The following is a 19,591-nucleotide window of genomic DNA, read 5'->3' as shown; positions in this document are numbered from 1 at the left end:
GGCATGGTGTATATTTACAAATGGATATGTGCAAATTATATCTTTGGTGCAATGGAAATTGAAATGGTGCAATGGACATTAAAGCTTTATGACATATAGAAGCTGTGGAGAGCACGCTGTCCTCGTGTCCTAAACACTCCTAAGACCCAAACCGATCATGATGGCAGCTCGCTGCCATTGCTGAGTGCATGTATGCATAAGAACAGACTTGTAATAAAACACATTTTCAAGGATGCTGCACGCTGTGGCTCAACTGCTATAAGCCCAGTCTGGGTGTTTAATAGCAAAGTGCAACAATAAACTGACCAATTAGTTGTCAACTATGAAATGAATTGTCTGCTATTCTGATAATTGATTAATCAGTTTGAGCATATTTTTTTTTTAAAGAAAAAAAAAAACATGAAAACTGTATGATTCAACCTTTTTCATTTTGCATATTTTCTGGTTTCTTTACTCCTTGATGACTGCAAACTTAATATCTTTGGGTTGTGGACAAAACAAGACATTTGAGGACATCTTCTTGGGCTGTGGGAGACACTGATCAACATTCTTTAACATTTTCTAACCTTCCAGAGACCAAACAACTAATCAGTTTATCGTAAAAATAACTGACAGATAATACGACAATGCAAATAATATTTTAAAGTCAGACTTTGTGCATTTTTGCAGTGCGTCTGACCCATGATTTACACTGTTGTGTGAACTGTTTCACTAAATCACTCTGTCCTCCTGGTAATAATATGTGGTCATGCTCCATCACACATTTTAAACTGATTACACGGCGAATACCGAAGTGAAGTTTGACTTTTTAAAAATTATATTTCAAATTAAATCGCAGTTGTGATATTGTCATCCCTATGATGGGCAACACTGCATGGTAAAGATGCATCTGATCAAAAAATAAGTGAGAGACTTTAAATCTATGAGGCCATTTGATGTCCACACATTAGTCTTGCACCTAAAAAGTAGTGAGGTGCTATAATGGCTACACCAATGTAGTCATCCGTTGGAAACCTCCTGGATTAGGCCAATGAGGTCAATTCTTAAGGCTCGTGAAAAGGACAGCTTTAGGATGTAATTGGTTTTACAGACTCTGTCATCACTGTGAAGGAGCATCTTCATTTGACAGCTGACTGAAGACAAACATTCCCACGTGGTTGTTTTCCAAAACATAATGCTACGGTGCAATAAAACCACACATCCCATGGATCATGTTCGGACGGCCTTCTCCTTGAGTGGAGGATGCTAACATCTGCTGAAGTTCAATGTGAGTGTCTGTACCTGTTTGAGCGTGCTGGTGAGAAAGTAGATGAGAGACAGCCCGAAGACTACTCCCAGCACCCAGCGCTTTCTCAGTAGCCGCCGTAGCACCATCATAGCATGGCTTTCTTGGGGATATGCAGGTGATAGTCCAAAACATCAAACCTCCACAAGAGTCAATTCCTTCCCTGTCTGTCGTTTGTCGGGGTTTATGAAGCGATGTGTGTCAACCTGATGGTGATGAACTGCATGTAAAACTAAGCTAACCTGGCAGGATTTGTCTGAATGCAAATAATAAACGCACAAAAATAGAGATTAGCTAACCCATGTTGCACGTTTAAAAATTAATCTAAGCCGCTGAAGTCTTTATCGGTAGCTGTAAACATGAATTCAGCTTTGGCACAGCTCAGTTAGGTGGTGTGCATGCAAGCTAACAGTATTTTACCACAAAAGCCTGCTTTGTTAGCCTGCTAGCTAGCTGGCGTTAGCATTAGCTTTCGCCAGGCACGGATGATGAAATAACACGCTGCGGCGCTGCCTAGTGACGCAGTTTCGTCTCCTCCGAAGAAAACAACTCGGTAACGTCCATTATAACGTCAAACAAGCAGTAACTGGGATGTGTTTTTTTTTTCTTCCAGCGAAATCAGACATCCGATATCAGCAAAACAAATTTCCAACGCGGATGTGGTGTGGCGGGACGGAGCGCGCTGATTGGTGGAGAGCGCCCGCGGTGACGTCATGCGGAAGTGTTTCCGAGCGGCGCATCCTGGCAGCAGCATCCAAGCTAGCCGTCTAACAGCAAAACTATGACAGCGGCTGGAGGGGAATTCACCGAACCGATTCAGGTAGAGTCGACGCATTGTTGTGCACGTTGACGTCAGACACCTGAGAGACACTGAGGTGAACGACCGGTGATTGAAATGTGCAGGCCGGCCTCTCTGTCAGGTGTTGATGCTGATGTGGATTTTGCATTTGCAGGACTGGCCCATGTGGTGATGAGCGGAATGCCATGCAGAGGAGACACAGCAGCAACACGGATGGCATGCCCTCTGAAAGGTGGGACAAGGAGCCTCTCAGAGACTGCACAGCTGCTTCTTAAAGCCTTATGTTTGTATTTTTTTTCAATCACTAAGCAGCCGGATGGATGAAGATCCCCCCCTGTCTGCACAGTCTGAGGGTCTTTTTGGCAAGGCCTCGTAGCTCCACTTGAAATAAATCATAATTCTGCAGCTTATGATGAAATTCTAGACCACAGTGTGCTTTGGACATGGTGGCAACCTTGTTGAGGCTCCATTTGTGGCAAGTGCTCCCTTTGCAAATCCAAAGGATAAACTCAAAATCCGTCATACTGCACTGAGTTGTCCTGATTAAACTCCTAAACACTCACATCTGTGTGTCATAGTTGCATATCTGGAAGGAGTTGCTCTTAATTTTAATTTGCAGTCCACTGATCAACGAAACAAAAGCATAATATAAAGTGGCCAAAAATGAAAGTATGTAGGTGCACCTTAGTAGCTCATCTGGCAGAGTGCATGACCTGTGCACCAAGATGTCACCGCATGACACAAATGACTGTATCAGTGAGTCAATAACAGACAGTGACACAATCTATGGGAATTTTTGGTGATTTCATATCACATAGTGAAACAGGTGCACCTCCAAAAAACATCATGAAATAGTAATTTTTTTCCCGTATTAGCTGATAGCTCAAGATAATCAGAAACCCAGTATCTTAAATTATTAGAATGTTTCCTAAAATCAATAAAAACTAGGATTTACTATACAGACATGTACAACGTTTTGTGTATTTATACACTCAGTACATGGTTGAGGCTCCTTTATGTTGAACTACTGCATCTTTGCAGCGTGGCATAGCGCCCCGGTTGCTTTCTGATTTTCATGAGCTATAAGCTGTAATCATCAAAACAAAAATAAAGACTTGACGTATTTTACTTTATGTGTAATGAGTCTAGAATATGAAAAAAAAATCACTTTCCTGAGTAACTGATGGAAAATATTAAACTTTTTCAAGATGTTCTAATTTTCTGAGTGTCACTAGTATGTATATAATAACATGAAGAAAATGAAGTTTGATACGAGAACACTGTGTGACCAAATCACAAAGTAACATACGGAGTGTTGGGGTTAGAGTTCGTCTCGAAATGAGGTGTCAAGCAATATTTTACTCCTGTGTGGTGTGTGCTACGTTTTCATAGTGTAGAAGCTGGATATAACAGAAGCATCTCTAAAAAACAAACTAGCTTTTCTCACCTGTATAGAGAAATAATCTTGTGAATTTTATACATCCTTTTTTATAATATCAAAACAAAATATATATTCAAATAATATTGTGTATAGAATATGAACAATTTGACTTTCGAGGGTAATTATTTTTTTCATCCACTTTTTATTCCCTCATTCAGGAGCCGAAGCCAAACCCTCGGATCGGAGAGCAGCCTGGACGAGGGTGGTGTGTTTGACTGCCTGAAGCCAGACTCGCCCGCTTCACCCCAGCAGATCTTCTCCGGCCTGGTTGGAGTCCCTTCCGGCTCCGTCTCCTCTGCCCAGTTTCAGGCTGCCGGTTTAGTCTTGGGCTCCCCTCCTGAAGTTTTCATCCAGATGACCGCCTCGTCTCGAGAAGAAGGGGGCCCCCATCGCACGGAGGGCGGACCTTTCCTCCCCCGGCCGCCCCAGCACCACCATCACCACCACCACTTCCACCACCAGCCCCTGCAGCACAGGACCTCCTCTCTGCTCCAGCAGGCGACCACAGCCGCCGGCTCAGAGAGGCACAGCTCCAGGGAGGAGGCCCAGGAGGACCAGTCCACCCCGGCACCAGCGTTGTCCGAGTTAAAGGCGGTGGTCACCTGGCTGCAGAGGGGCTTCCCTTTCATCCTCATTTTGCTGGCTAAAGTCTGCTTTCAGCATAAACTAGGTATCCCAGTTTGCTGCTAACACAATCTGATTACATCAAAGCATCTTTAGCAGCATCAGGTCTCATGTGGTGACGATGTTGCTCTGCTCTCTTGCAGGTATCGCTGTGTGTGTGGGGATGGCCAGCACGTTTGCCTACGCCAACTCCACGTTCAGGCACCAAGTCTCATTACGGGTGAAACAAATCTTTGATCAAATTTAGGCTAAGCTTTTCTTACATGCCTTTAGTGAAACAGTAACTTGTAGGTTGGCAACTTCAGTGGATTATTGTGTTGGAAAAGAAAGCAAGACCTTGATTTTTGAAAAAAATGTGTCGACAATAACATTTAGACAAACAGAGTTTTCTACCCCCCATAAAGACACACAACTTGGTCATGATGCCATGAAAGGAGAGCAGCCAAACTCGGTAAAATTTAGCAAGAAATATGGCTCTTCATGGTGGTTTTGACACCAAAGAGGTCAAAGATGTGTATTCATATGCATAAGGTGGACTACAGCTTTTTAATTAATTAGAAGCTTTTTGTTTTTATTGGTTCTCGTTAACGTCAACTCGTATTGTGTGACACGTGTCCCTCCGTCAAAAAGCCAATTGTCTATTTTGTACCAGCCGAACCAGGAAACGTCCAATCAGCTGTCGTCTTGCAGTGATGTTGTGAAAGTGCAACTTGTAGTTCTTTAAACCTTATCTTGGAGCAAAGTCAACAAACATTTAAAGCATTTTTTGTTTCCAATTTTGACTGGTTATTAGTTTTTATGTTTTGGCGACTATTGAAATTGCAGTTATGGCTGCTTCCCCATTGGTTTAGACGGGAGCTGGTCTTGTTAGCCTGAGATAGTGGCGTTACCAAGGTGCTGCAGGTGTGATGAGACTTACCTAAAAGGACTCTGGCTCAATCCCAGTCTTTGCCTTAAGGCCTGAAATCTAAACCTTCACTGCCTGATGTCACAGCTCGAGTGTGTTTGGTCTCAAAATGTTATAGGAAGAAGGACTGGGACTCGATTGCTCAGAAACAACACATTGTGATCCATGTTTCATTCGCAGTTTGATGAGTTGCTCAGTTGATCACTGTGACATTATAGTGTTTATACATTTTAGCAAGCTAGCAAAAGTCAGGATGACAATTTATTTGGTGTATGTGGGAGTTTTGATGAAAATACAAATAACTTTACAAATGTACAATAAATAAACACAACCTAGTGGATTTCTTCCCAGCACCATCCAGGCCTGGTTTGTTGCACTTTGTAGAGGCAGGACCATCACATTTAAACGTCACCAATTTTGCTATGAACCACGGGTAAATCCATCAGGGAAATCTGCAAATATGCAAAACTCCAGAGTGCATATTGAAAAGTTTACGTCAAACCTCTCACAAAGATTGCGATCTACTACAGTGTCCATGATTGTGACATATTACTGACTCTATCTGCATGCCTTATCAGTTTTTGGACAACAGTTGACCCTGATGTCCCAAAGTAATGTCATAAAAGGTTTTTAATAACTTGCTAAGTGGATGGAGTCATTAATGCTTCTTGTCTTTTCATGGGATTCTTTGACTCAAAGAAAAATCTCATTATCCTCATCCTTTAAATACAGGTGTGTAAATAGTTATTTAGCAATGAAAACACACCAAAAAAAGGATGTTCTGTGTTAGTTTAATGCCTCCAGAATGAAGACATGTGGCAGCTCAGTGTCAGACAGACTAATAATACACAACACTTTGTATTCATTCACAGCATAATTGCAAATGGTGTTGAATCACAACATTACAAGTAAGTGAATGTATTTGTGGTTCTGTTGATGTTACCAGGAGGAACGTTCTATATTTGTGGCTCTGTGGATCATCATGTTCCTCGGAGGGAACATAGTGTATATCTACTACACATTTAGCCACGAGGAGCTGCACAACAGGTAGTGTTGGAGCAGGTATTTTTATAGTCGCTGTGTGTTTCTTTGCCTGCCATCTCATGTTTTGTGTTCATTTTATATTTAGGTTTTTTCCATTCATTTTGTGTTGTGTAAGCCGTTTTATTTTATTTTTATTTTTTTTTACTTCCATTTCCTTTTAGGGAGTGTTCCTGTTCATGTCTGGTCTTGTCCTGTGAGTATTTAGTTTATTTTTTATTTTTTCAGCATTTTGTTTCCAGGGAGTTTTTGTACATTATGTTAAACACGTTTGCTTGCTGTTCTACCATTTAAAGTGAAAAGACAAGACTTTCCAGTAACAAGTCGTCTAAACCGATGTTGGTTTTTTCCTTTTTCTTCCAGCCTCATATTTGCCAAGCCCAACCTCAACAGCTTTGACTTCTTTGATCTGATCTGGGCCGTGGGCATCACCGACTTTGTGCTGAAATACGTCACCATTGGATTGAAGTGCTTTGTGCTCTTTCTGCCCAAGATTTTCCTGGCCTTCAAATCCAGGGTAAGAAATCCAGATTCATTTTCGTTACCTTTAGTTAATCCACAGAAAACAAAGACTTTTATTAATCCTCTGAATCCCAAAACCTGCTGGTGAATTTGAAAGGCACGTAATCTGTAAAAAACAAAACAAACAAAAACAAGAGCAATGGCACTAATCATCAATCAGTGGCATGTCATCTCAGCCAAAAAACTTAACCAAATCTAAGCTTGAAATTACGATATTTCATCATTTTATTCTACAGGTCTTATTTAAATATTTGCCCAAAACAAACCCTGTAGAAGACAATACAGTCGGTGCTTCTTGTGCACCTGTGAACCAAAAACAGACTAAACTGGACTGAACTGCAGGCTGTGTTTACATGGAGCAGATAGGAGAAAAAGATGGAAACATCCAGTCTTTACCCAGTCTGCAATACGTGTTTTAAGATGATTATTTTGGGCTTTTTTTTGCCTGTATTAGTAGCTAAAGAGGGACACGAAAGAGGTGAGATGGAGGATATCATGCAGCAAAAAGGCTTGAGCCAGAAATGATCCCATACCGCTGTGGTAAGAACAAAGATGATCTACTTGGGCAACTCCGAACTACAATACATGCTTTCAGTTTTTCTGTGTGGCCAGTTTATGCCGTGCTTTTGTTCGTTTGATTAGTGCACATGGACTAAATCGTGCCCTCTTACTGGCTGCTTCACAATAAAAGCTGCACCGCTGAAAGAGCAAAAAGAGGTGGATTTGTCCTTTAAAATACAATACTTTAGAGAGAGAGGAAAAAAGGAAGTGTGGTCCACTTAAAGGCCATCTAAGCTGAGTATATTTTTCTTCAAACTGTAAAATTCTTCATTATCCATCACCAGACGGACTGTGATTGGGCGACAGAAGGCTCCCCCTTAAAGTTTCAAACTTAGTTCATGATTTGGAGAATTTGCTAAACTATGATGAAATGCTCCTCTGAGTGAAGAAAGTGCTAAAGGGTCACAGTGTGAAACTGTTTTGTATTCATAAGGTTTTAAATGGGACTCCTTAGGTGAGCCTTGTGCGTGTGGGTGTCTGCTTGCGAGTTTTTTCTGGCCTGAGGCAACAGAATATGACTGCAAACACACACACACACACACAGATAGACTTTGATTTCCATACAGGTGCAGCTATTCCTGGTGTGTGTTTGTGTGTTGGACGGGAGGCGGCGGAGGAGGAGGACGAGGAGGAGGAGGAGGAGGGGGTTACAAAGTATTAGGATTAAATTTTCCACTGATAAACAAACCTGGAGGCCTATCAGAACCACAGCAGCCAGCAACTGAGCTCATTCGGCCTCGAGGGGGTTGCAGGGGTGAGGTCATCCCTCCCTGGAGCCGGACCATTACCTGTATCCTCCACAAACACACACACACACACACAGATGGGCCAGATTTGACAGCTCTGATGGGACACATGTTGAGTTCTGGGGAATCTTAGATTGTATCATCATCATTTTTCATCCGGTTTCGTAGAGACCAAACAGCCCCGAACCCCACAAAGTCACACAATCAGCCTTTTCCAGTTCATTACTGCATCCAGTCGCGGATACACTAATGATCCGACATAATCGCCGCCGTCGGTGCGAGTCTGCACAAGTAACAGCGGGCGCGTGTTCAGAAGTTCCATGACGACGTTGTTTAAAGCTCCCAGACTCGTATCGCTGCACGTTAATTGTGTGTTGCCTCGACGTTCAAGTATCGTCATTGTTTTGCAAAAGTTCCTACGTTGGCTTTTGCTAAAAATGGATTGGAAATGAATATTTTGCTTTAATTGTGTCTGTTCTTTTGGCCTCGAACAAGATTTATTCAAAGACTTTCTGTAAATTATTCAAATATGAGCATGAGTGAAGGAGCAATACAAGCATTAATCTTTTTTTTTTTACAGCTGATTGAATTTTTTGAAATTTAGATTTTTAGAAAGTGTCATGGACTTGTGGCAGAGGCCTTCACAAGCTTTTAAACATCCTATTTTCTGTTCACAACAAAAATATACTACATGTACTGCGAAGAGAGGATGGTATACTTTGCGTAACTAGTTAATGTGTGTGTTTTTTGGGGGGGAGTGGGTAAATTCAATTAAAGCTGGAGTAGGCAGTATTTTAGGAGCTATGTCAGTGGACAGAACTCTACACTAACCTTTCAGAATTTTTTAATCCCATTGATATGAGAGAAAACTAGACTTCTGCACTTGGCTCTGTGTTCAGACTTCAGATAATCTAGCCTGCCTTTTCCACATATTTGCCTGCTGCTGCTATATTTCATGACTAAAAGATATAAACTACATTGCCAATAGTTTTCATAATGAAGAAACACCCAGTGTATGACTCAGTAAGTTTTTGGACAACAAGACGATCAGGGTTTGGACACAGACAATACTTGACTCATTCAGTCTCTGTTAGATCATATCAGATAAATATACAGTGCTTAAGAAATGTATTAGACCACCACCCAGTTTAAGGTTTACGCCACAGTCGTCCTAAATTAACTTTTTTTAAAAAAATGTTTCGGTAATGGTTAATAAACCAGAAGCTCTTTAACCAAAATGATATTTTTAACGCTAGAATATAGTTATTATTGTTATTGTGAATTTTCAGATTTACTTTTTTACAAAAAAACTGAAAAATAGTAAAGCACATTATTATTTCTTGATTAAGATGTTAAATTATTTACTTGCATTCCTGAACAGGAAAATTGGTTTTAGTGTTGAATGTTGTGCTTGATTCATTTCAGACTTCAGTCAATTTCGGACTATAAGACTTTTTTCACACGCTTTGAGCACTGCGGCTTAAACAATGATGCGGCTAATTTGCAGATTTTTACGAATTTGCCTTAAGACGAAAGTGACAACGAAAGGCGAAGTCATTCTGAGGCTGTTCAATTCCGACACTGAAGAAGACGACTTTAGTGTTTTAGTGCAGGAGGAAGATGAAGATAGCGATCAATGACATTTTCTGGTAGGCTGCTGTATTTTTAAATATGTTTTAACTGTGTTACAGGCAGTGTTCAGAAAAAAGCATTTACGGTATTTGTGTATATTACCGATAATTAAAAGTTAAAAAAATCTTTCTGTGTAAATATCTCATGTTACAACGTGGACACAAGCAGCATGTAGACAAGTGTGGTCTATAAATGTACTTTTTTTTTTTCTTTTCAAAGTTAGTGGGTGCGGCTTATATTCAGGTGCGCTCAATAGTCTGAAAATGACGGTGCTCAGAGAAGTCCAGTGAGGCAGCTCAAAATACATCCACAAGTGTTCCTCCAATTAACTCAAATGTTGTCAATCAACCTATCAAAAGCTTCCGAAGCCATGACATCATCATCATCTAGCCTTTCCCAAATACTCTGAAGGCATAGTGATCTGAGTGTATGTAAACTTTTGACTTTGACAAAAGTAGTAAATAATTCTCTAATTCTCTCTCTCATTATTTTGGCATTTAGCAAATATAATTTTGGTAGTCCAGTAACAGCAAAAGTTGAGTCACATTTAATGTCAGACAGTGGAAAAACAAAAAGGTTTTGTGTCTTTTTAAATGCAGACTTCTGGTTTCAGCTGTGTCTATACGGTGCTTAACAAGTTATACAGGTGGTCTAATACATTTGCACTTTATCAAATTGTTATCCTTTCAAGCCAACTTCATAAATAGCAGTTGATGTTGATGCTGGATGGATAAAAGGCAAAATAAGGGACACAATTCACAACCTTTCTCTTGGCAATTATGAAATGTGCCACCCAGCAAACATGGATGAACAATAGCAGTGTGGAAAACATACGTGCTTTGCTGAAATGTATTTATTGTGCTTGTGAGGCCTCCTGCGTGTTGCGATGAGCCGTGCTTGCAACAAATCTTTAAAAGAAAATCCATAGAAGAAAGAAAAAGACCCCACGCTTTGGTCTACTAATCATTCCTGGGTAATGAAGCAGATACAAACTGTGGCCTCGACGATTTCAAATCAAATACATCACCCCGCACACTTACCCGTCAAGCGAATTTCAATAACAGCAGGCTTGTGGTTTGAAATGTAAAGTAATAAATATGCAGAAAAGTACTAAAGCAGAGCCTGCAGTGCAGCCTCCTCGGAGTGACTGGCTTGTGTCCAAACTTTAGATTTGACAGTTTCTGCGTGGGCGTGATGGGCACTGTGGGATGCGAGGCTGAGGGGACAATAAGGAAGATGAATTAGCAGTTAGCCGAGGTCCTTCTCCCCTACCAACCTGGCTGCTCGTGCCTCTTTACCCACAGTCATCAATCTTTGTCACACGCCATCCAGGAAGTCATTATGCGAGCTGGGATGCCACGGGGGCCGTCGGGGAATCAAGTTCGCCTTCATTTTCGGGCGCCCCTGTTTTTTTTAAACCGTCTCCAATTCGGTGGACGCACTTTGCGGCGGGGACAGAAGTGCGTTTCTTCTCTGTGATTACAGAGGGGGAGGTCCTTTAAAGGCGGCGAGCGAGCTCCCCATAGGGCCGGGCTTAATGTGGGCACTGGGTAGCAGGTGGAAAGAGCCGCTGCCAGTTTCCCTTGCAGTGTGGGGAAATTGCCTGTACTGCTGTGAAACTGCTGAGATCTGGACGGCGGCCATGTTTGGGCTGGAGGCATGCTGTTTTAAGCTTTTAATACCACACTGCTCTTGACTAGATAGAAGAGTGCCCCGAAGCTGCTGAGCTCTTTCTGCTCGTGTGGATCAAAGACAGGAATCACATTGTCTCGGTTTGTTTTCATACAGTTGAAAACTTTGGTTGCTTTGTTTTGTTTCTTTTGCAGAAACCCTCGTATTCGCACATTCACACGGCTGCTGCCACCTGCACACTGAAGTTTGATCGAAGTATGGCTGCTGTTGTGGTGTCTAATTTTCAGCCTTGTTTGTGTCCAGGGTAAGTTCTACCTGCTGATCGAGGAGCTGAGCCAGCTGTTTCGGGCCCTGGTGCCCATCCAGCTGTGGTACAAGTACATCATGGGAGAAGACCCCTCCAACAGCTACTTCCTGGGAGCCACGCTCATCATCATCTACAGCCTCTGCAAGGTAATCTGTACCTGGGAGCAAAAACATTCCTCTTAACCGCAAAACCTGTTGGCGGATTTGAGAAGCTCGTTATCTTACATCGCCCCAAAATTAAGCCATGAAAACGGGAAATGTCACTGGGTTGTCAACTTTCCGACAGTCCTTGAAGTAATCAACCAAATCTGAGCCTATAATCGTGATATTTCATTAAAATGTCCTTTTTCGACAAGCAAAAAATAAACACTTGCAGTAACCAGATTCTGCAAAAAAACAAAAATTCTGCACAACTTGACACAACTGAAAAGCCATGACTGACTGAGCTGTGATAAACTGTCACCTGACAAAAATTCAGAAGAGTCAGCTGGACCGTACTAAACTGCAGGCTGTGTTTACCCTCAGCTGATAGAAGCGAAAATTGGAAACAGATTAATAATCTAGTAGAATATCTATCTTAAGCAGCGTCTCCATTTTTTTAATTTAATTTAATTTTTACAATATTGGAAACACCTGTGGGCACTTTTCCAATTTTGTAAAAAAAAAAAAAAACAGACTCAAAATATACATTCAGAAGTCTTTCTTTTTAAAATTATTCTTATTGTTATTATTAATTTATGACAACATAACTTTGTTGGTGCAGGACTTTATATTGCTGTGAAAAATGAGCCCACGGTGAGTAAAGAACGTGACAGGAGCAGTCGATGCTCAGAAACGTCTTGAGATTCAGAGGGATATTCGGCAAGTATCAATATTGTTTTTGTGCTTCAAACTACGGTCAGAGGTCACAGCAAAGTCTTTTCAGGAAAAAGGAACATAGAAAGACTTGTGAAAAACACATTTTGTATTTGTCACATGTGAAATGGGAAGTTGAAATAGTGAAACTAAGTGGAATTTCTGAATGAACCAGTCTGTGGATGATGCAAAGTTGTTGTCATGAATTCGGTAATGTGTGTTTGCATTTATAGCCCAGACTTCTTTTAATATCCCAGTGATTCAGCGGTTGTAGTTCTCGATGATGACGGGTTTGTTCAGCAGAATTGCGTGCACATTTTTTCCTGGATACGTGTGTGCAGAGGTGCAGCGCTCGGGTGTTTTCCAAAATCAGGCCATATGTACACGGCGTTTCAGGATTGGCGTGCGACGATGTGCACCCGCATTTGAGTCACTGTCGTTGTGCCGTTGTGTCATGCAGTTACATGAAGTTCAGGGAAACAAAAGCTGGCCGGAGGCAGTAGTTGGGGGAAGTTCTCAGGTTACAAGTCTGGTTTTGACCTCCTGAAACCTAAAAGCTGCGAGTGGGTTTGTTTTTTTGTTGTTGTTTTTTTAAATCACTAAAATCACACCGTTTATTAAATGAAAAAACAACAACAAAAACTGTAAAAACTAAAAAAAATTTCAATGGATCAATGATAAGTGATGTGAAGTTCTGTTGGAAAAGCTTCCCAAGTCCAATTCTAAAAATCATAATATTTCATTACAATCACTTTATTCTACATGTCTTAATTAAAAATTAAACAAAAACAAACCGTTTCCAGATTCTGTAAGAAATAAAAAAATCAGTGTAATGTGGCGTAACTGAGATGTCATAAATGACTCTGTGTCAGTCAGTCACAAGCGGAAACTTAGACACTATTTAGCTGAACTGGGCTGAAGCGCAGGCTGCGTTTACACACGCATGGAAACAAAATATGAACGTGCGTAGGAAAATATCTGTCGTATGTAGAGCCACGATTTTTATCACCTTACTGGTAACACTTGTGGGCACTTGACAAAAATGTGGTGTCATGTTGATTCCAAGTTTTTTTCAATTTTTGCAAAATAAATAGTCAAAGAAATTCAATTTTTTTTGTTCTTTTTCGCGATTTCTGATGTTATTCCAGTCTCATATTTCTGAGTTCTCTCTCCTTCTAGTCATGGTTGTGCTGTTTCCATATAGGTGCAAGACTTTATATTGCAGTGGGAAATGAGCCCACAGTGAGTAAAAAAAAATGTGACAGGAGCAACAAAAACAAACAAACCAAAAAAAAAACTCGAAATTGCTTGAGGTTTATAAGCACGGTTGGATTTATTAAGTTATCTGGAACTATTACCATAAGAAATCCCAAAAATTGAGCAAGCGGTAAAAACCTAACAAAGAATCTAGCAGTTTGTGATTGCTTTTAAAATAAATCCCTTCAGCCTCAGCTGTACTTTTTGCATACTGATGGTAACGTTTTGCTCAAAGCAGCACTTTGCCTCAACACAACCTCACAGAGCCGCTAGAGTGGTTAACAAATGTTTTGTAATAGATCAAACAGGACGTTTGTGGGCAAAAGTAGTTATCATTTTCATAAGAACTTGTTTTTTGTCTTCATTGTTTTGCAGTCCTTTGACATCTGTGGACGTGTGTCTGCCATACGGAAGGCCTTGGTCATGCTCTGCAGCTCCCAGGTCAGATTCAGGCGATTTTACTTTTTTTTTTTCTTTTTTCGAGAGCTTCTAATGACTCTAGATGGATAGAATTCAGTTCTTGACGTGTCACTCTTTCTTTTTGTCGCATCCAGAGTTACGGCGTGAGGGCCGGCAGTCAGCAGTGCAGCGAGGCGGGCGACGTCTGTGCCATTTGTCAGGCTGATTTCAGAGACCCCATCGCCCTTCTCTGTCAGGTGAGACCTCGGTAAACTAGTAAGAAGAAGAGGAGAAAACGTAGACGAGTTGGAAGTAACTTCAAGACTAACTCGGCTGAACAGCAGTGGTTTACTGCCCCTACTGGCTGAGAGTCCTTCTAACTATAGCCTGCATGACTAATGGATGTGGTTGCATGTGGCCGGATGTGTGCTGCGTTCAGTGTACCTCGAAAGTAGGAAGTCACGCCTTGAAATTGTGTCATTTTGAGTGTTGAGAGCACAGGGTGTGACAAAAAAAAAACACAACTACCTTAAGGGTTTTTTTTGTTGTTGTTGTTTTGCTTTTCTATGATCACCAAATACTCAGCAACAGATGTGAAGTTCACTTATACCGAGAAACAGAAGCACGAAAAAGGTGCAAAATGTAAATTGTCTAATGTTTTATACGTAAAACTCATTAAGTTATGCAGATGTTGCAGTGCGGGCTGATGTAAAATGTGGTAAAGACACCTTACCTGAGTTAACAAGAAGAAAATCCATGTTTTATTTAATCAGCCAATCAGAATTGATTTAGATAGCACTTTTTTCATGTAACACAAAAAAACTTGAATGCAATAAAACACTACAAACAAAATAGTATAAATAGAAAAACCAATAAATAAAGTTGGTTCTAAAGGGGGAATACATTAATAAACTAAAGCAAATTAATCAAAAGCATGACTATAAAAAGGTAGTGCTTGCGTGAGCCTTTAAAGGTTTTTTCTGTGTCGGAGATTGAATTTTACAATTCCCAGTTGTCATTGAATGCAGCATTTAACCTTTAACCACACTTTTTAGATTGATTTTGTAATCATTGAGTGTCCCTAAACAACAAGCAACAAAAAACAGTGAAAGCTGTAAAGAAACTTCATATATTTTGTCGAGGCTACACCAATGCTTTAAGCCACTATAGGAAAGCTTAACTACCTGTGTCTGATGAACTAAAGTCAAACTCCTACTGCTTGATGCACACAGTTTCTTTGTTTGATATCCAAATCTTCTTAAAGTGCATATTTCCCAATTAACATTCATACATACGGTAACGTTCAGCATGCTGCTCAGCGGTCAAAAACTGGTTCGTCCTCTTCCGGTTGGAAACCCTACCAAGACAGAAAGGTTCCTACCGTATGTAGGTAACACTGACAATCAACACATTAATGTGAGACCCATTCACAGTAAATACAGAACAGCATTTCCTCATCTGCTCCGACATATTTAGCACCAAATGTAACAGTTGTTTTACACAGATTTTTATCTAATTTCATTTACAGATGTTATATTTTATTGTGTTTCTTCATTATATGCACTATATATATGATAGCGTTTCCTCATTTCCATAATCCTTGTGTTTATAACATGATGTTTGGGGCAGAGGGTTTGTTTGTATTGTTTTATTGCAGTTTGATTTCTTTCATTTTACTTGTATGATGTATAACTAAAGTCTGATTGATTTCATAGAGATGTACGTTTTGCATTTTGTGAAACGTTTTTCTGTTCTCGTGCAGCACGTGTTCTGCGAGGAATGCCTGTGCCTGTGGTTCGACCGCGAGCGAACGTGTCCGCTGTGCCGCTCCACCGTCATCGAGACCCTGCGATGCTGGAAGGACGGGACCACCTCCGCTCACTTCCAGATCTACTGAGCTCTGGCGGCCAATCAGGAACATGTTGTCGTGCTGCGATGCAAGATAGACAATGATGTGTCACCTTTTTTTCTTTTTTTTTTCTTTCTGTAAAAAGTTAGTGTGGCAATTCTTAAAATCAGGGTAAGCATAATTACAGAAATACACGAGGCGTTTGAAAAGGGGCCAGAACGAAGCCTATGTGAATCACAGTGTTTTTATATGAAGCTGCTGGTAGGGGCCACATGCACAAACCAAATTATCAACATGGTGTCACTTAAAAGAACCAAAACTTCTTGCCGTACAGTTCCATTTTGTAGACTTATCCACTGTTTCACACTGATAAAATAACTGAATCACTGCAAGGACGATGTAAAAAGTCACAGCATTCACACTTTATTTGTGGTATTTGTATGATTTTTGTTCATTATATTAGTCTACCATGGATATTTAACGTAATATTTTTATTTAAATATTAAGTAAAACAAAATATCCTTAAGCGTTTGTACTCTCTGTAGGTAGAAACAGTTTTTGTTTTTTAAAGGCCACTTGTGTAGATATTAAGTGAAGAATGAGCGGTGCTGTGTGACTTTTGGTTACTATGAACAGTGATGTGTGTTGATGGCGTAGGAAGGCAGCGTAATCAAAACACTTTGTAGATTTCTGTGATGCAGTAAGCGTGGTGGAATTAAAGACTTCCCTCACACTGAAAGAGGACGCTCACGTCTGATCATCTCCCATGCTGCAAATTTAATTCCACTTTTATTGTTACTGGATCATTTCATGTCGAATAATTTATTCTGGGGTTGCTTAATAGACTCTATGACTGTCACGCAGAATGTGCTGTGCTGGGTTTTTTTTTTTTTTTTAAATTAAAGCACTTAAGCTCACTTTATCGTGCATATATCTTGTCTGAATACAACCACACTTGCAAAGAAATGTGTTTCAGTAAAAGCTTTTATTCTCATGACTACTAAAAATCCATATGAAATATTTTAGAAGTATAAAGGACCACACATTTTATAAAAGACAGCAATCCTGCTCACATTACAGTTAATATATCAGCTTCATTTTTTGTATTTTAAAAATCACAGACAGCGTAACAGGATAGGGTTCCTATGCACAGGTCCTGCATTGTCATTTTTCTTTTCATTTTTTAAAAAGCCATTTAACACTGCCCCCAACAGATAAAGCACATAAGGATGAATAATCTAATAAACACTGTAGAAAACACCTATAAAAACATTCATCCTCAATAGTATTATTTACACTTACAGTATAGCTTATATGTAAAAAAAAAAACAAAAAAAACAAAGTACAGTGCATTATGAAGCTTAAAAACAGGTGTATTCCAGTGCATTGCTAAGGATTGCTGCACTAATTGTAGCCTGGATACAGAATCCGTTTAACCCCGTTGTTGTTGATGCGCTCACATCGTGGGAGGTGAAAATTCAAAGGCGCACCGTTGGTAAGCTTTTCCCTCCACTCTACCAGGGGAGGATTACATCACCGCAGTGGAAATGGGATGACAGAATCGGAGTCACGTAAGGGCGCAGGACTGCAGCTGACTGGCTGGCTGGCTGGTTGGCGGAGGGCAGCTGGGGTTAATTGTGTCAGCTCGTTATGAAACTGCGTCCACATCGCGGCCTGCGTTTCTCTTATCCAGACACACGGTGCCGAATTTAATCCCGCTTCCCCGTCCTCCTCCTGCTCCTCCTCCTCCTTTTATTTTAGATTTTTTTTGTTTAAAACGCACACCTTTCCTGCGGGACCGCATCCTTCGGCTGCATCCCTCTCGCTTTTGCGCGCAAATGATGTGAGCCCGCTGCTTTTCCCCCCTAAAGGCACCATCTAGAATGAGACACATACATGCACCTTATTGATTTTAAGCACACATTTAAGAAATATGCATTGAATTTCCTCTGCTGTGCATTTCTAGTAAGCACCACCTGACTCAAAAAAGTGTAAACAAATGCCTTGGTGTCTTTTTTTTGTTTGTTTGTTTGTTTTGTTATCCGCATGCAGTTATTGTGCAATTGTGAATTTTGTCCTAATTTCAATTTTAATTAAGATGCCTTTATCCTTTTGTTTAAAAAAAAAAAACAAAAAACACACACACAAAAATCAATAGTTTTATTTAATATATAGAAAACTGGCCAAAATAATGGTTCAAAACTATATTAAAATAAATACAAAATGTAGGATTTCTGAGTACATTGCTAACAACCTGATTCATGTGTGCTTTGTCTGGCAATAACTTCAAGAGAGGTCGTAAATGTTATGTCGGTTTAACTTACTGATAATTGCACAAAACAAAGGGACTTTAATTTTCTATGCCAAATATAGCTTGTTAAATATGTCAATATAAACAGCACTTGTCGCTGACATAATATATAATTTAGTTTATGCGGTGTTTTGTTCCACAGCTGCATATTTCAAAACTTTGCATCTTTACATAAAGTCTCCCAAATCTGAAACAGCAAGAAAACTAGAAGAAGGTAAAGTTTTCATTAAAGAAAATGAGGAAAAAAAAACCTGAAGCTAGCACGTTAGCTTACTGTTTACACTTGTGTAGCTTGAAGAAGATGTCATTTTCTTAAATTAAAAAAAAAAAAGTCCAGCTAAAAGCTCAGCCTTCTGTCTACACGCATGTAGGTTAAATAAACTTCACACAGACAGATATTTTAAACTCACCTTTTCACATAAATTAAGACTTTAAGTAAAAACAAATGAGTTTTTTTCATACCGAAGCTTCCTCTTCCTCATAATGGCGGGAGTCTCGCGCAGGTGACTGTTGACTCACCTGTTGCTGGTGTCGCGGTCTCGCGCCCTACAGGTGTCGCCTCGCCACGAACAGCACGAGCACCGTGAAGTGCACCGCGATGCGCAGGAAGCCCTTCATTCGGCCTCTGTCCGTCACCGCCGCCGCTGCCGCCGCCGGTCTGTCCCCGCAGCTGTAGCCGACCTCCGGCGTCTCTGCTCCCGCCCAGCTCTTCTCCAGCTGGTCTCCGATCCTCCGCAGCCGCGACGCCAGCAGCTGAGCCACGGAGCACGGCGAGGGTCTCCGGGAGCCGCAGGAGTCACCCGGCAGCAGCAGCGGCTGGTCCGCGGGCAGCCAGCACATTTTCTCCGGCAAAAAAAAACAAACAACCAAGTAGTTCTCACTTGAAGTCTTTAAGGACGTGTGACCCTCCTTCTCTTCTCTCGTCAAACCTTAACTGTGTTTGCGTCCCCCCTCTTTTTCTCTCCCCACCTCTCTACTGTATTATTCATCACAGTGTCACATGGTGCGGGGTTTACATCATCTTTTCCCAAAAGAGAGATGCAATGGTTAACTCTTGAGTCTTTTGTTCTGGCGGCTTCTCGGATATTGTGTTTTCTTTTTTTATGTATTAAGTGTAAAACGTGCATCCAATATTAATTTCAAACATAATCACCCTGCACGCATACAGTATTTGTGTTTATTTACAGAATAATTGCCAACTATGGCCACATAAACATAAATCATCCTTGAAGAACAGACGCCTCTATAATAAAACTGCGGAATTATAATCGCGCGGAACTAACGTACAACTGCTCTGCGTCCCCAGTCGGACTGTTTATAGAGAGGGACGCGTGCTTGTTTTGCTTCGGCACCGAGAGAGGCTTTTCGCTGCTGTTCACAATATGTAGTTTATGTCGCTTTTTAACATTTCGAGGTCATATTTT

General features: G+C 40.7%; 1 protein-coding gene across 1 annotated transcript; it reads left to right on the top strand.

Moving 5' to 3' along the window:
• The first annotated feature begins 1,286 nt into the window (after positions 1-1,286).
• On the top strand, positions 1,287-16,771 carry rnft2 (ring finger protein, transmembrane 2). The gene is made up of 11 exons (XM_008292360.1): positions 1,287-1,388; positions 2,003-2,021; positions 2,239-2,316; positions 3,684-4,195; positions 4,293-4,369; positions 6,003-6,103; positions 6,461-6,614; positions 11,494-11,643; positions 13,984-14,049; positions 14,163-14,264; positions 15,770-16,771. The coding sequence occupies exons 1-11, from the start codon at positions 1,310-1,312 to the stop codon at positions 15,902-15,904; spliced, it is 1,473 nt and encodes a 490-aa protein (XP_008290582.1). The 5' UTR covers positions 1,287-1,309; the 3' UTR covers positions 15,905-16,771.
• Positions 16,772-19,591: the final 2,820 nt, after the last annotated feature.

The sequence above is a fragment of the Stegastes partitus genome, unplaced genomic scaffold (genome assembly GCF_000690725.1).
Source record: "Stegastes partitus isolate 25-593 unplaced genomic scaffold, Stegastes_partitus-1.0.2 Scaffold804, whole genome shotgun sequence".
Classification (NCBI taxonomy): Eukaryota; Metazoa; Chordata; class Actinopteri; family Pomacentridae; genus Stegastes; species Stegastes partitus.
Note: the sequence above shows the minus strand (reverse complement) of the source record. Positions and strands in the feature narration are given on the sequence as shown.

Bases quoted from the DNA above. Each gene is read 5' to 3' on its own strand.
- rnft2 (XM_008292360.1), top strand. From the start codon at position 1,310: ATGAGAGACAGCCCGAAGACTACTCCCAGCACCCAGCGCTTTCTCAGT. The intron at 4,196-4,292 runs GTATCCCAGTTT...GCTCTCTTGCAG, and splicing joins CTGCTTTCAGCATAAACTAG to GTATCGCTGTGTGTGTGGGG. The intron at 6,615-11,493 runs GTAAGAAATCCA...GTTTGTGTCCAG, and splicing joins TCCTGGCCTTCAAATCCAGG to GGTAAGTTCTACCTGCTGAT.